This window comes from Carcharhinus amblyrhynchos, chromosome 22 (assembly GCF_965287045.1).
Source record: "Carcharhinus amblyrhynchos chromosome 22, sCarAmb.v2.hapA, whole genome shotgun sequence".
NCBI classification, from domain to species: Eukaryota; Metazoa; Chordata; class Chondrichthyes; order Carcharhiniformes; family Carcharhinidae; genus Carcharhinus; species Carcharhinus amblyrhynchos.
The window spans coordinates 38,557,577-38,572,915 of record NC_137345.1 but is presented as its reverse complement, the minus strand read 5'-3'; the positions used below and the strand labels follow the sequence as shown (position 1 = coordinate 38,572,915).

At 43.6% G+C, this 15,339-nt stretch overlaps 1 protein-coding gene across 1 annotated transcript in view; it reads left to right on the top strand.

Moving 5' to 3' along the window:
• The window catches only part of LOC145356920 (synaptonemal complex protein 1-like), a 144,075-nt gene that overhangs the window by 35,429 nt on the left and 93,307 nt on the right, over positions 1-15,339 (top strand). The window contains exon 4 of the mRNA XM_080209921.1: positions 10,340-10,402. Within this exon, the coding sequence (XP_080066047.1) occupies positions 10,340-10,402 (63 nt within the window). The remainder of the gene's footprint in view (positions 1-10,339; positions 10,403-15,339) is intronic.

The window sequence follows — 15,339 nt, the reverse complement described above, 5'->3', positions numbered from 1 at the left end:
AGTTCCATCATATCCTTGGTCTGAAGCCTCGTAAATTTATTCATTATTTATGGTGACGGCTTTCTCCTAGTCACTGACTCATTTTCCAACTTTCCAATCATCAAATGATTGAAGGATACCTCATGTGCCTTTGCGGCAGACTCAGTGATTTTCAATTTTCAGCTTGTTCACTATGCCTGATGAGATCATATCAAACAATAGGCCACAGTACACTAGAAGATCTTCTCAGGGACATGTGGCATAATGAAGCATAAACCATATGACAGCATTGTCATAGTATCCCAGATCCAATAGTCTTGCAGACCAAATGATCCTTACTGTTAAACCATTAATTATAAAGTGCAGGGAAACAAAACAAGATTTCCGTATCACTGTGTTACATTTAAGAGCAACCCACCATCAGACATGGGCTTGCTACCTTCACCTGCAGATAGCATGTTTGGGAGACAAGTTAGGACAATTTTGCCAAACAATCACATGTCTCATTTCTCAGAAGTACAGAACTTTGCAAAAATCAGTGGGGTTTGAAGACCCTTGATGATGACCAACATACATTGAGTGCAACTTCAGAGATGACTGCTGGGAGCTTGGTGAGTGAAATAATCTTAAGGGTAAGATGACTGCAGCCACTTTGAGTAAGACACGTGCCCATAGGGTCCATTCCAGCAAGAATCATATTGAGGCTGTATCTCTTTCTAACAATCTTGTTTTGCTTACATTCAGCATTTAACTAAAAAAAATGCTGTTTAAGTTAAATGTAAATTTCTTCCAGTCTTGGACCAGGATAAACAAGCTCTCTACTAGAAAGCAATTGTATTTAGTAACTTAGGTAGCTAGCTTAATCTGCTTTCTCACAGAGCTGACTCATCTGAGGCCCACTGACTGACCAACTGGGAGTTGGCAAGTGAGGGGAAGCAGATGCTCCTTTCTATTTCTATCCTTTCGAGCCTTCAACATTGGTACTTACTTTGGAATAGGAAAAGGAGTGATCTATGAGTAACTGGCACATTATTTTCCTTAGTCTATTTGTAATAAATGGCTTGTAAAGTTAAGGTATGGCGAGTCAGCTCAGTCAAGTGGAAAATGAATTCTTTGCATGTGGCCACCGTAAGTGGAATTTTCCTGTTCTGCCTGCCATGGGAATTGTAGTGGGTGGGACATGGACCAAGCTAAAGTCATTGACCTCAGGCAGGATTTTCCAGCCTTGGGGCGAGCATGCCTGGAAAATCCCTCCCGAAATGTTGCGGACAAATACATGTGCAGTAATTGTCACTGGCTGCAGAAGTGTGAGCTCTGGATTTTGAAACTTCATTGCCAGCTGGAATCTAATAATGCATCTGTGTGGCTGAGAACTATGCGGATAACATATTTAGGGCAGTCGTCACATAACAGTTTAGGAGCATGCAAGCAACTAAGATTTTGGTAACCACCAGGCAGTCTAAGAGAAGCAGGAGTCAATCTTGTTTGCTAACCGGTTTTCTGTTTTGGATACTGGTGAAGGTGTTGGTTCCTCAGAGAATTGCAGCAAGAACCAAATATGGTGTGAGATTGGTAAATTTGTATTAAGCAAACATAGAATATAACAGGGGATGGACACAAAGATTTTGTCCATGGACTCTGTTTCACTCCCTCCATCTGATGCCTGATCTGCTGAATACTTCCAATATTTTCTGTTTTTAATGCCTCTTTCCCTTTTATTTTCTGTTTATCTGCTGCTACCTCCTGGCCTAAAACATTAATATTTCAGGTTGTCAGTGATATATATATTTTTGACCTTAAATAAAATATTTGGGGAAAAATTAACAGTTATATTGCTCACTTCTTGAAGTAGATCTCTATAAAGTACTTTCTTTTCAGGATAGAGATAATACTGAATGAAGGCATGCCAGTCAGATCAGACCATTCTGCAGGCCTTGACTCATCTAACTTAGTATGCTATTCCAGGTCAGCAAGAATGAGCTTTATTACCAGCAGCAGAACAATGTGCATGCAAACTTGCAACTTTGGGACAGCACCATATGAGATTGACAGCAACACCATTCTTTAATGCTTGATGGCTATGGCTTAGTCTTGGCTGGAGCTACAATATTATGCACTATACTGCTCAAACACTTGTGTTCCTTATATTTTTTATGCTGCCCACAAGAAGGTCAAAGTGATTTGTGCATTGGTCAACATAACAAATACTTTAACATATTTTCCATGTAATAGTTTGGTTCACTTTTGCTCAATGATACTTTTACAAAATTGCACAGAATCATTGCTATCATGTATCTGATCTGAAGCTTTTGGAAGGTTTTATTCTATGTTGCACTTTGATTGTCTGCCTACTAAATTATGGTGATTCAATAAAACAGCAATAAGGTTCTGTGGGGGTTTGAAATGAGCAAGCATTAAACATGCAGCAGAGTGACTCTTCATTATCTGTTCGTCAGTATGGAATCTTTTACTTTCCCCTGTGGTGATTTTAGTGGTGAAGCGAGGAGAGCGACAGATGGGGATTCAACCATCTTCCTCCAACTTGATTGTTGTGGTGGGAAATCTTGCGGTTGATCTTTCAGCCCTGCTGCTAATTGAGACTCCTTAACTGACCATTTAAGGGCCTCATTCCTTTGCTGGTATTAACCCAGTGGCAGATGGATGGGAGCTTGCTATCCCTTATTCACAGGTATTCACAAGCACTTGCTATCCTCATTCACAACACAAAGGCATGGGGTTGTGAATCTGGAATTTGCTACCATAAGGTGTGATGGATGCTGAGACAATGAGTAAATTTATTGAGGAGTTAGACATATTTTTAATTGGTAATGGATTGAAAGGTTATGAGGAGAAGGCAGGAAAATGGGGATGAGGAGCAATCAGCCATGATCGAATAGCCTAATCTGCTCTGATATCTTATGAACCTATGAACTCAACAGCCAAAGGACCCGGCACTGGGGATGAGACCCACTGAGAGACTATCCCCTGCCTTTGTTCTCGATGCAACTTCCCCTACCACGACCCACACCCCATTCACCTCAATCTATGATCCTGGACTTTGAGTGGTGTTGTACCAGCAGCAGTTACCACCTCATTGTTGTACTGTGTAATAATCTTACTGAGGCCAGTCTTCCATCACCTTCACCCTTTATTAACAATATGCTCAAAGCACCGCTCAGTGGCTGCAGAGTATAAGTCAGCCTAAAGTTTTTTGACAGTCCAAGTGCAGCCAGCTGGTTTTAAAACTGCGTTGCTCCTTCCTTATTGGGCAAGCCTTTACTTCTCTAATAGGAGAGTTTGTATTCTACAAGGCTACAAAGAGATCAATTGATGATGCCCCATGGCCATCATAACATCCATCCCTGTTCAAGTTCATTTCTTCCCCAACACCCCCACCATGGGAGAGTCTTTCTGCCATTTACTTATCGGCCTGAGATCAATTAGAGGCAGGATTAGATCAGGTGATGTGAAATGAATTGCCAAATGGAGCGTGGTAAAGCCACTGATAGTGGTTCTCCCTGAGGTCTTGCTTCAATTGGAGAGCGGATCTCTTCTGCTTCCATCTTGGAATCCATGTCCTCACCCAGAGGGTCAGGCATAAATTGACATCTTGTCATGGCTTGACGCTGGCAGTGGTCATCCCCATGGCTAGTAATGAGCCTTGCGCTGGCATGGGCTCCTAATCCTGAGACCGTCTAGCTGCTTCCTAACAATTTTGCCCTGCCCTTAGACGATATAAGACACTGTCCATGTTTTTTTCCATATGATCCGTGTATTCAACTGATGCCATCCCTGGAGTCCCTTACAGGTCAGAGGTTTTAAATATTCTATCTGACCTTGCAGAATCACAGTTCTTCTGGTTCTCTTGTTGGTACTCCACCCGCCCCATCAGGTTTGGGAGCAATAGGCTTAATCTTGTCCAAAGCCCTTGTCCCATTAACCATTCTGCGGGGTTAATTCCTGTTGTTGTGTGAGGGATAATCCTATAGTCAAATAAAAATAGTGCTAGTTTGGTCTGAATGGACAAAGAGGTTCTTCTTGTTGCGGAGCATAAAAATCTGCACCGCTCGTTCAGCCAAACCATTCAATGACAAGTGATAGGGCGCTGCCCTAATGCAAGAATATAAGAAATAGGAGCAGGAGTAGGCCATCTAGCCCTTTGAGCCTGCCCCGCCATTCAACAAGATCATGGCTGATCTGAAGTGGATCAGTTCCATTTTCCCGCTTTCTCCCCATAACCCTTAATTTCCTTGTCTATCAGAAATCTATCTACCTGTGACTTAAATATATTCAGCAAGGTAGCCTCCACCACTTCAATGGGCAGAGAATTCCAGAGACTCACCACCCTTTGAGTGAAGAAGTTCCTCCTCAACTCTGATCTAAACTGCCTCCCCCCTTATTTTGAGGCTGTGCCCTCTAGTTCTGCTATCCTTTCTAAGCGGGAAGAATCTCTCTACCTCTACCCTATCCATCCCTTTCATTATCTTATACATCTTTATGATTTATTTATTTATTTATTTATTTATCATTCTATGATGATGATTTATAAGATCCCCCCTCATCCTTCTAAACTCCAACGAGTACAGACCCAGTCTGTTTAGCCTCTCTTCATAGTCTAATCCCCTCATCTCCGGTATCAGCCTAGTGAACCTCCTCTGCACTCCCTCCAAGGCCAATATATCCTTGCGCAAGTGCGGCGACCAAAACTGCACACAGTACTCTAGCTGCGGCCTCACCAGTGCCCTGTACGGTTGCAGCAAGACCTTCCTGCTTTTATATTCTATCCCCCTCGCAATAAAGGCCAGCATCCCATTCGCCTTCTTGATCACCTGCTGCACCTGCAGACTGGGTTTTTGCAACTCATGCAAAAGGACCCTCAGGTCCGTCTGCACCGTAGCATGCTGCAGCTTTTCTCCCTTTAAATTGTAATCCCTCCTACTATTATTTCTGCCAAAGTGGACAACCTCACACTTGCTAACATTGTACTCCATCTGCCAGGTCCTTGCCCACTCGCTCAGCCTATCCAAATCCCTCTACAGACTTTCCACACCCTCCGCACAATTTGCTTTAAGAAAAAAAACTTGCTTTACTCCTCATTGCCAATGGAATAATCTTACTGAGGCCCATCTTCCATCAATATCACCCTTTATTTGCAACATGCAAGTATCAGAGTGCCACTGAGTGGCTGCAGTGTACAGGTCTATCTTGAAGTCTTTCAACTGCCACCCTGAATGGGGCCAGCTTGTTTTAAAACCCTGCTGTTCCTTCCCTATTGGGTAAGCCTCCAATTGGCTAAGTTATTTATTAATGTCACAAGTAGGCTTACATTAACACTTCAGTGAAGTTACTGTGAAAATCCCCTAGTCCCACAGTCCATTGCCTCTTTGGCTACACTGAGGGAGAATTTAGCATGGCCAATGAACCCAACTAGCATGTCTTTCAGCCTGTGGGAGGAAACCGGAGCACCCGGAGGAAACCCACGTAAACACGGGGAGAATGTGCCGACTCTGCACAGATAGTGACCCAAGCTGGGAATCAAACCTGCGTCCCTGGCATTGTGAGGCAACAGTGCTCACCACTGTACCACCATGCCACCCCGATAGGGAAGCTCATAATCTATGAGGCCCATGGGGAGATCTAATAATCGTAACATTTTGCCATTCAATAGAGTTATTAGCTTTTAATTGACCAGCAGTTCTAGGCAAGCAGACCTTCTATCCCTGGGGTTATCATTCCTGGAAAAGGCCTACCACTGTCTTGTCAGGTGCCTGAGTGAAAAACTTGTGCAAGCCTTTCTTGAAAGAGCCCTTGCTGGCTCTCCAGCAGACGGCCAAGACTCCATGCCTCCACAAGATTCCAGCTTCAGTTTTGCCTTGCTATCTAATGTAATACACAACATTAGAGTATGCTGTCTTCTTGGCTGTCTATTTTTATGCAATTCAGTTACTTTAAAAAATAAGCCTGGCCATTCCTATTTCTTTCTGGAACTCCATTCGGGGTATCTCGCCTCCCCTACCTCATCTGCCATTATCTGAACTTTCAAACAGATTATTAATTTTAGGTGTTGATTAAGCAAAAAACATTAATTATCCAGGTCAGTATTACACTAAAGTGTCAGCCTATGTTATTTACCACAAACTTCTGATTCAGAGATCAGGAACCACACTGCTTTTCCAATTTGTCATTTTGTGCCTCAGCATTTCAATATCAATTACCTTGTATTCTGCCAGCAGTTTTTTACACCTTCCCATACAATCTCTGAAAATGTTGACAGATGATGATCCCTGACCTGAGTATTTTCAGCATTTTATATTCTTAATGAATGAGGTAAGTGATGCTTGTTTCTAGTCTAAATATTTTTGGTAGTTTTCTGGGTGGGATCTTCTGCTCTAGAGTCTGAGTCCGGTAAGGATCCATGGACTCGGGTGATTTCTGCTGGGCAATAGGATGACTGAACGTGTATGGTTTTGCTCTGTTCAGCTCATTATTTATCTGCACGGAGCACGGTGAACTCGTGGCGGGGCCAGGAGCAGGTCTCAATCCCTGACATTACCTCTTGGGGATGAAAGTCTTGGTGCCATATTTAGAGGGCAGTCAGTCAGTGCAGGTTAGGAGTGCTGGAGAACTCGTCAAGAATGGCCCTAAAAAGAAAGCACCCTGCAGCCCCACAGTTCACCAATTTCTGCCTGGAGACTCTCCACCAGACCATCCAGGAAAAGTGGGAGGCTCTCCCCTGACCATGACAGCGTAGAAGGGTGCCTGTGGGGCACAGGAAAGAATTAGCCTGCAGTGCAGGAAAAGGGTGAAAGACCTGCTGCACTCGGTTGGGTGAGTGCACTGTCTACTCATTTCAAACTGAAATTCATAAGGGCATCAGGCAATGTAGGGGTTAGAGTACAAAATGATGTTACACAATGTCAGTGCTGCATGTCTGCCATATACTTCATGCTCTCAACCTCATATCAGTTGCAACACTGACAACTTCTTAAACACTTACTGGGCAGGGCTCAGCAGCTGCCACAGGCATGCAGGTTTCTGACCTGCTTATGCAACCATTGGGTTAACAATCAATCCTTCTGTCTTTCTGCTGGAGATGAACAATTGGAGGTCTGCTGAAGACTAGGACCCTGCTCAGCCTCAAGTAGATGACGAGTCTCTGTACTTGGCCCTAAGACAACCATTAGAGATGCAGGAAGAGGCAGGGGAACATCAAGTGCAGTTGCCAGAAGTCATGTGCAGACTGGAACAAAGGCTGGAGGTTGAAGGTTGGAGTATCCATTCAAATTCTGTCCGCTGTCATGACACTGACTTGCTGGCACACAGCTGTCTCCATGGAAAGGGTGGTGTCCACCTTGGAGACCCAGGACCGCAGATGCGCAATTCCTTGGATATTTGCTTGGAACAGCACTCCATTGCTCTAGCACTAGGGGTTGGAGCACTTCAACCTCCCTCCACTTGCTCCTTTTCCTTAAGGAGTCAGGAAGGTTACTTTGGTTACCCACATTGTGGGGGAGCACCAGTCAGGCATATGGAGTGCTTCATTTTTTAGATTTAAAACTGAGGTGAGGAGGAACTACTTCTTGCAGAGGGTGGTGAATTTGTGGAACTCACTGTTCCATAGCATGATGGAGTCTGAATCATTGAATGGTTTCAAGAGAGATAGACACATTTCTAATAAAAAAGAGAAAGACGGATATGGGGAATAGGTAGGGAGGTGGATTTGAGACCAGGAAAGATCAGTCATGATCTGTTTGAATGGTGGAGCAGACTTTAAGGGCTGAAATTGTCTATTTTTGCTCCTAATTCCTATGTTCCTGTGTTCATCCCAGGCACTCCAGGCATACCCTGCCACTCCTCTCTGCCTGGTCAGGCTGAGTAGAGTGCACCTGCATCTGAGGCATGTGCATCATTGTAGCTCTCCTTAGCAGCCCTGTGCAGACAGTGAAATGGCAGCCATGTCTTGTGGGAAGAATCCACAATGGTCAATCAATGTCATATCTATTCCGAAGTATTGGTATGAATGAATGAAATGGTGTTCACTAAGGTCAACTCGAAGTGTACCTTTACTTGACAAAGAATTGTCATGATTCACTGCTGCAAAATCTTACGTTTCTATTTAAAAAGGCCAACTTTGTAAACAGAATTCTGAATATGGAAACATCTATATGTCACTTTCTTGCAGTTCTGTAAGCTCAGAAGCATGACCAAAATCCTGATGATTTTATTACTTTTTTATTTAGGGGTATTTTACTACGTTTTGCATAACGTAGCTACACATTTGCTCTCAAAGATAATCTGCATCAGGCTTAAAAGATGGCAGCACAATAAAGCACATGAAATAGCAAAACTGGATTGTTCTAATTTCCTACATTCTGACAATGACTACACTTCAAGAGTACTTTTTGATATAAAGCTTTTTAGGATGTCCTGCAGTCACGAACAGCACTATATTCTAATATGTGTAAAGTGGACTTCTTTTAAAGTAAATGTTTCAATATTGTATATGATGAATTAGTTGAAAAATTGAATGGAATCTCTTGGTATTTGCTTTCTGTGTAAAAAGAAGGAGCCAATCATGCAATCACCAAGGCTTTTCAAGAACTTGTGGCACCAGTGAATATCAACATAGGCCACCAAATCATCTCATCCCAAACTATTTATCCACAGTGTATCTATTCTTCCATCTCTTTCAGGAAACCAGGATTAGCCAGCTATAGCTCATGACAAAATGGGCATTTATTCATACCAGAAACTACTGTCTCAATTTTGTGTTTGAACTTCTTCCTGCCATGGTCACATCACCTGGAGGATTCTAAGTTACTGACGATCTTGCACTAGGGAGGTTTTTGATGGCTGCTTCTGCAAACTAGCAGATTCCTGTGCATCAAGAAAGTAGTATTTTTTCAATTCATTCACGGGATTGCTGGCTGGGGCCAGTATTAATTGCCTAACCCTAATTGCCCTGAACTCAGTGCCTTGCTAGGCCATTTCAGAGAGCATTTAAGAGTCAATCATGTTGCTGTGGATCTGGAGTCACCTTCTCTAGAGGAACCAGTTGGTTTTTACAACAATACCAATGGCTTTGTAATTCCAGACTTCTTATTGAAATCAGCTTTTGTCATCTGCCACGGTGGGATTCAAACCCATATCCCAAATCCGTATCCGCAGAACATTACCCTGGATCTCTGGTTTACTAGGCCAGTAACAACGCCACTATGCTACTTCCATCTCAAAGATTTTTGGTCCTCAGAAAAATTGTGTTCGTGCAAGTTGTTAACTTTAAGGGCACATACATTCACATTCTTTTTCAGGTCAGCCATAGAAAGTTTGAATCTTAAGTTTGAGAGTTACAGTTATGGTGTTTTCATGATTTATATAGTTGTCATGGTAGCTACTAAATTATTCATTTTGAGACGCATTTCCTCACCATACCCAAGAAGTTCATATTTCCCATCAACTACAGCCTACTACAGTAAATGGTGAGTGCGAGTATCTTGTTTATAATAATCCTGAATATGGTTTTTTGGTCCCCAAACAATTACCAAGCATACAGGACTGGTGTTTTCTTTGTATGAAGAGAATTGAATTACAACGGAATGCTATAATATTTTTTGAGTTTGCTTTTTGTGTTTATCTTTGATTTCTTATGAAAAAGTGGAACACAGACTGAGATTTAATTAGATTTTAGAAACACTTTCTTAAAGATTAAAACATTGTATCTATGTATCAATGAAATGGCGCGGTGGTTAGCACTGCTGCCTCACAGTGCTGGGGACTTGGATTTGATCCCTGGCTTGGGTCACTGTCGGTGTGGAGTTTGCACATTCATCCTGTGTCTATGTGGGTTTTCTCCTACAGTCCAGTGATGTGTGAGTTAGGTGGATTGATCATGCTAAATTGTCCCTTTGTGTCAGAGGGACTAGTTAGGGTAAATGCAAGGGGTTATGGGGATAGGGTTTGGGTACCATTGTGGTCAGTGCAGACTTGATGGGCTGAATAGCCTTCTGCACTATAGATTCTGAGATTCTATTTTATGATTTAAAAATAAGATTAATTTAATAGCCCAGATTTTCTTTCTTATTCTGATACCATAGATACCAACGTAAATCATCATAAATCAAATGTAATGTTTGTTTTGTTGTGTGACTGTTAGATTTTAGATCTGATTCCCAGTTGAATGTTCCCAACATTCAATTTATGGCTTAGAAAATCAGATATTGAAGTTGAATAATTTCTCAAGTGTTTCCTGTTAATTTTCTGGGACTGTGGAAATCAAACTTAAGTGTTTGTTTAGCTATGAGAAATGTTGTACAATGTTCTTCAGTTATTTATGTAGTTCTCCTATCATTCTCCTTGATAGAATAAGAACTTGAAAAAGAAGTTTATAGAAGAAACTAAACAGCACAGTGTTTATAAAACTGAGGTATGTATAAATATAAGCTCAATTAATGCTATTTGCTATAGAGTACAGAAAATTAAAAACATTTTCAAAGTTGCCAGAATGCAGGATACTAAAAAATAATTAGACATTAAGGGCAGGATTTTACGGCCTCGCTCGTCCAGAAATCATAAAATCCCACCCAAGGTCAATGAACCTTCCCACTATCCACCCCTCGCCTGCTCCGCTTACTTTGGCGGGCAGGGCAGTAAAATTCTGACCCAAGTTTTCACTTCTTAAAAGTTTGAAATTAGCCCTGGCTGCTGGGATGCAAGTTTCTTCTTTGTTTTCTGTAAGAGCCATAGAGGTTTACGGCATAGAAACAAGCCCTTCAGCCCAACTTGTCTATGCCACCCTGATGTTACCATTAACCTAGTCACAGTTGCCCATGTTTGGCCCATGTTCCTCTGCACAAATCTTACCCATGTAATGATCTAAATGCCTTTTAAAAGGCAAGACTGTACCCGGCTCTTACGACTACCTCTGGCAGTTCATCCCAGCCGCTCACCACCCTCTGCGTGAAAAAAATTGCCTCTTTCGTATCTCTCCCCTCTCACCTTAAATTTATGGCCTTTAGCTTTAGACTCCCCTACCTTTGGGAAAAGATGTTGACTATCTACCTTATCTATGCCCCGTATTATTTTATAAATCTCTATAAAATTGTTTGGCTAGAGCAGGACAGAGAGTAGAGATTCTTAGCAGGAGCGCTGAGAGTATTATTAATTTATTTATTCCATTTTTTTCGTGGGTTTTTCTTTTAAACTAAGGGAAGTGGAAGTCGGCTGCAGGGGATTCTGGGAGGTTGAGTTTTTTTTTGAGGCTGTGCAGGTGCCTGACATCAGCCATGGTGAGTGGGAGGTTTAAAGAGCAAGCCACTCTATACAGTCATCAGCGTTGAGAGCGGGCGTGGAGTGAGCTGGGAGCAGAGTGAGAGCTTAGGCTCATCGGGCTTAGGCGAAAAGGGCGAGGCGGGGTAAGTTTAATTCTTAATTACTTTTTTCTGTGTTCATTAAAAAAGGGAAATTATGAATGTAAGGTATGCTGGGTGTGTCGAGCTGAGGTTCCTAAGGGACCATGTTAGACAACTGGAACTGCAGCTCGAGGATCTTCATCTGGTTAGGGAAAATAAGGAGGTGATAGACAGGAGCTACTGGCAGGTGGTCACACCGAGGCCATGGGAGGCAGACAAGTGGGTAATGGTCAGGAAGGGGAAAGCTCGGGTGATAGAGAGCACCCCAGTGCATGTGCCCCTTCACAATAAGTACCCCTGTCTGAGTATTGCTGGGGGGGACTGCTCACCTGGGGGAACCAGCAGTGACTGTGTCTCTGGAGCAGAATCCAGCCCTGTACTTCAGAAGGCTAAGGAAAGGAGGAGGAAGGCAGTATTAATTGGGGACTCTACAGTGAGGGGATTGGACAGGCAATTTTGCGGAGGCAGACTGAACTCTCGAATGGTGGTTTCCCTCCCTGGTGCCGGGATCCGGGATGTCTCTGGTCACGTTCCAGAAATCCTGAGGTGGGAGGGAGAGGAGCCAGAGGTAGTTGTACATATTGGTAGTGCTGGCATAGGTAGGAAGAGGGAAGGGGTCATGAAAAGAGAATATAGGGAGTTAGGTAGACAGTTGAGAAGGAGGAACGCAAAGGTAGTAATCTCGAGATTGCTGCCTGTGCCATGGGAAAGTGAAAGCAGGAACATAAGAAATAGGAGCAGGAGTAGGCCATCTAGCTCTTTGAGCCTGCCCCGCCATTCAATAAGATCATGGCTGATCTGAAGTGGATCAGTTCCACTTTCCTGCTTTCTCCCCATAACCCTTAATTCCCTTGTTTATGAAAAACCTATCTACCCGTGACTTAAATATATTTAGCGAGGTAGCCTCCACCACTTCAATGGGCAGAGAATTCCAGAGATTCACCACCCGTTGAGTGAAGAAGTTCCTCCTCAACTCTGATCTAAACTGCCTTCCCCCCTTAACTTGAGGCTGTGCCCGCTAGTCCTAGAATGAGGTGGAGGATAAATGTGTGGCTGAGGGACTGGAGCAGGGGGCAGGGATTCACGTTCTTGGATCATCGGGACCTCTTTTGGGGCAGGTGTGAACTGCACAAAAAAGACGGGTGGTACTTGAATTGCAAGGGGACCAATATCCTGGCAGGAAGGTTAGCTAAGGCTACTGGGGAGACTTTAAATTGGAAAGGTTGGGAGGGAATCGAGATGAGGTGACTGGGAGCGATGAGGTTAGCTTGCAAATAGAGAAGGATTGTAGACAGTGTAAGAGGGAGGATAGGAGGGTGACAGAGAAGGGGAATGTTCAGACCGAAGGTTTGAGTTGTGTCTATTTTAACGTCAGGAGTGTGGTGAATAAAGTGGATGACTTAGAGCGTGGATCGCTGCTTGGAAATGTGATGTGGTGGCCATTACAGAGACTTGGACAAGACTGGGTACTTCAGGTGCTGGGTTTCAGATGTTTCAGAAAGGACAGGGAGGAAGGTAAAAAAGGCGGGGGAGTGGCACTATTGATCAGGGGTAGTGTCACAGCTGTAGAGTAGGTGGATGCCGTAGAGGGATTGTCTACGGAGTCTCTGTGGGTGGAAGTTAGGAACAGGAAAGGGTCAGTAACTTTGCTGGGTGTTTTCTATAGGCTGCCCAACAGTAACAGGGATGTTGAGGAGCAGATAGGGGAACAGATCCTGGAGAAGTGTAGTAATAACAGAGTTGTTGTGATGGGAGACTTTAATTTCCCAAACATCGATTGGAATATCCCTAGGGTAAGGGGTTTGGATGGGGAGGAGTTTGTTAGGTGTGTTCAGGAGGGTTTCCTGACACAGTATGTGGATAAGCTTACAAGAGGAGAAGCTGTACTCGATCTGGTACTGGCTAATGAACCTGGACAGGTGTTGGATCTCTCAGTGGGAGAACATCTTGGGGATAGTGATCATAACTCTATCTCCTTTATGCTAGCGTTGGAAAGAGATAGGATCAGGCAAGTTAGGAAAGTGTTTACCTGGAGTAAGGGGAAATATGAAGCCATCAGGAAAGAAATTAGACGAGTAAATTGGAAGGAGGTGTTCTTGGGAAAAAGTACCGAAGTAAGGTGGCAGATTTTCAAGGAATGTTTGTCTAGAGTTCTGCACGACAACGTTCCGATGAGACAGGGAGGTTTTGGTAGGTTACGGGAACCGTGGTGCACGAAAGTTGTAATGAACCCAGTCAAAAAGAAAAGTAAAGCGTACAAAAGGTTCAGAGAGCTAGGAGATGTTAGGGATCTACAGGAGTATACAGCTTATAGGAAGGAACTTAAGAAGGAAATTAGAAGAGCCAGAAGGGGTCATGAGAAGGCCTTGGCAGGTAAGATTAAGGAGAACCCTAAGGCATTCTACAAATATGTGAAGAGTAAAAGGATGAGATGTGAAGGAATAGGAACTATAAAATGTGAAGGTGGGAAAGTTTGTAAAGGACCGGTAGAAATAGCAGAGGTGCTTAATGAATACTTTACCTCGGTATTCACGGTTGAAAAAGATCTGGGTGGTTGTACTGCAGGCTTGCGGCGGATTGAAAAGATTGAGTATATGGACATTAAGAAAGAGGGTGTGTTGGAAGTTTTGAATAGCATCAAGACAGATAAATCGCTGGAACCAGATGGGATGTGCCCCGGGTTACTGTGGGAGGCCAGGGAAGAGATTGTGGAACCTCTGGCGATGATCTTTGCATCGCTGATAGAGACGGAAGAGGTTCTGGAGGATTGGAGAATTGCAGATGTGGTTCCTAAATTCAAGAAAGGGAATAGGGATACCCCAGGAAATTACTAACCGGTGAGTCTAACCTCAGTGGTTGGTAAGTTGATGGAGAAGATTCTGAGGGACAGGATTTATGAACATTTAGAGAAGTTTAGTATGCTCAATAGTAATCAGCACGGCTTTGTCAAAGGCACATCGTGCCTTACGAGCCTGGTTGAGTTCTTTGAAAATGTGACTAAATACGTTGATGAAGGAAGAGCGGTAGATGTGATTTGTATGGATTTCAGCAAGGCTTTTGATAAGGTCCCCCATGCAAAACTTCTTGAGAAAGTGAGAGGGCATGGGATCCAAGGGGCTGTTGCCCTGTGGACCCAGAACTGGCTTGCCCGCAGAAGGTAGAGAGTGGTTGTAGATGGGTCTTTTTCTGTATGGAGGTTGGTAACCAGTGGAGTGCCCCAGCGATCTGTTCTGGGACCCTTGCTGTTGTAATTTTTATAAATGACCTGGATGAGGAAGTGGAGGGATGGGTTGGTAAGTTTGCTGACAACACGAAGGTTGGTGGTGTTGTAGATAGTTCGGAGGAATGTCAGAGGTTGCAGCGTGACATAGATAGGTTGCAAGGTTGGGCGGAGAAGTGGCAAGTGGACTTCAACCTGGATAAATGTGTAGTGGCCCATTTTGGCAGGTCAAATGGGATGAAGGAGTATATCATGGGTAAGACTCTTAGCAGTGTAGAGGATCAGAAGGACCTTGGGGTCCGGGTCCATAGGACTCTTAAATCGGTCTCGCAGGTAGAGGATGTGGTTAAGAAGGCGTATGGTGTACTGGCCTTCACCAATCGAGGGATTGAGTTTAGGAGTCGGGAGATAATGTTGCAGCTTCATAAGACCCTAGTCAGACCTCTCTTGGAATACTGTGCTCAGTTCTGGTCGCCTCATTACAGGAAGGATGTGGAAGCTATTGAAAGGATGCAGAGGAGATTTACAACGATGTTGCCTGGATTGGGTGGCATGCCTTATGAGGATAGGTTGAGGGAGCTTGGTCTTTCCTCCTTAGAGAGACGAAGGATGAGAGGTGACCTGATAGAAGTGTATGTGATGTTGAGAGGTATAGATCGGGTGGATTCTCAGAGGCTTTTTCCAAGGGCTGGAATGGTTGCTATGAGAGAACACAGGTTTAAGATGCTGGGG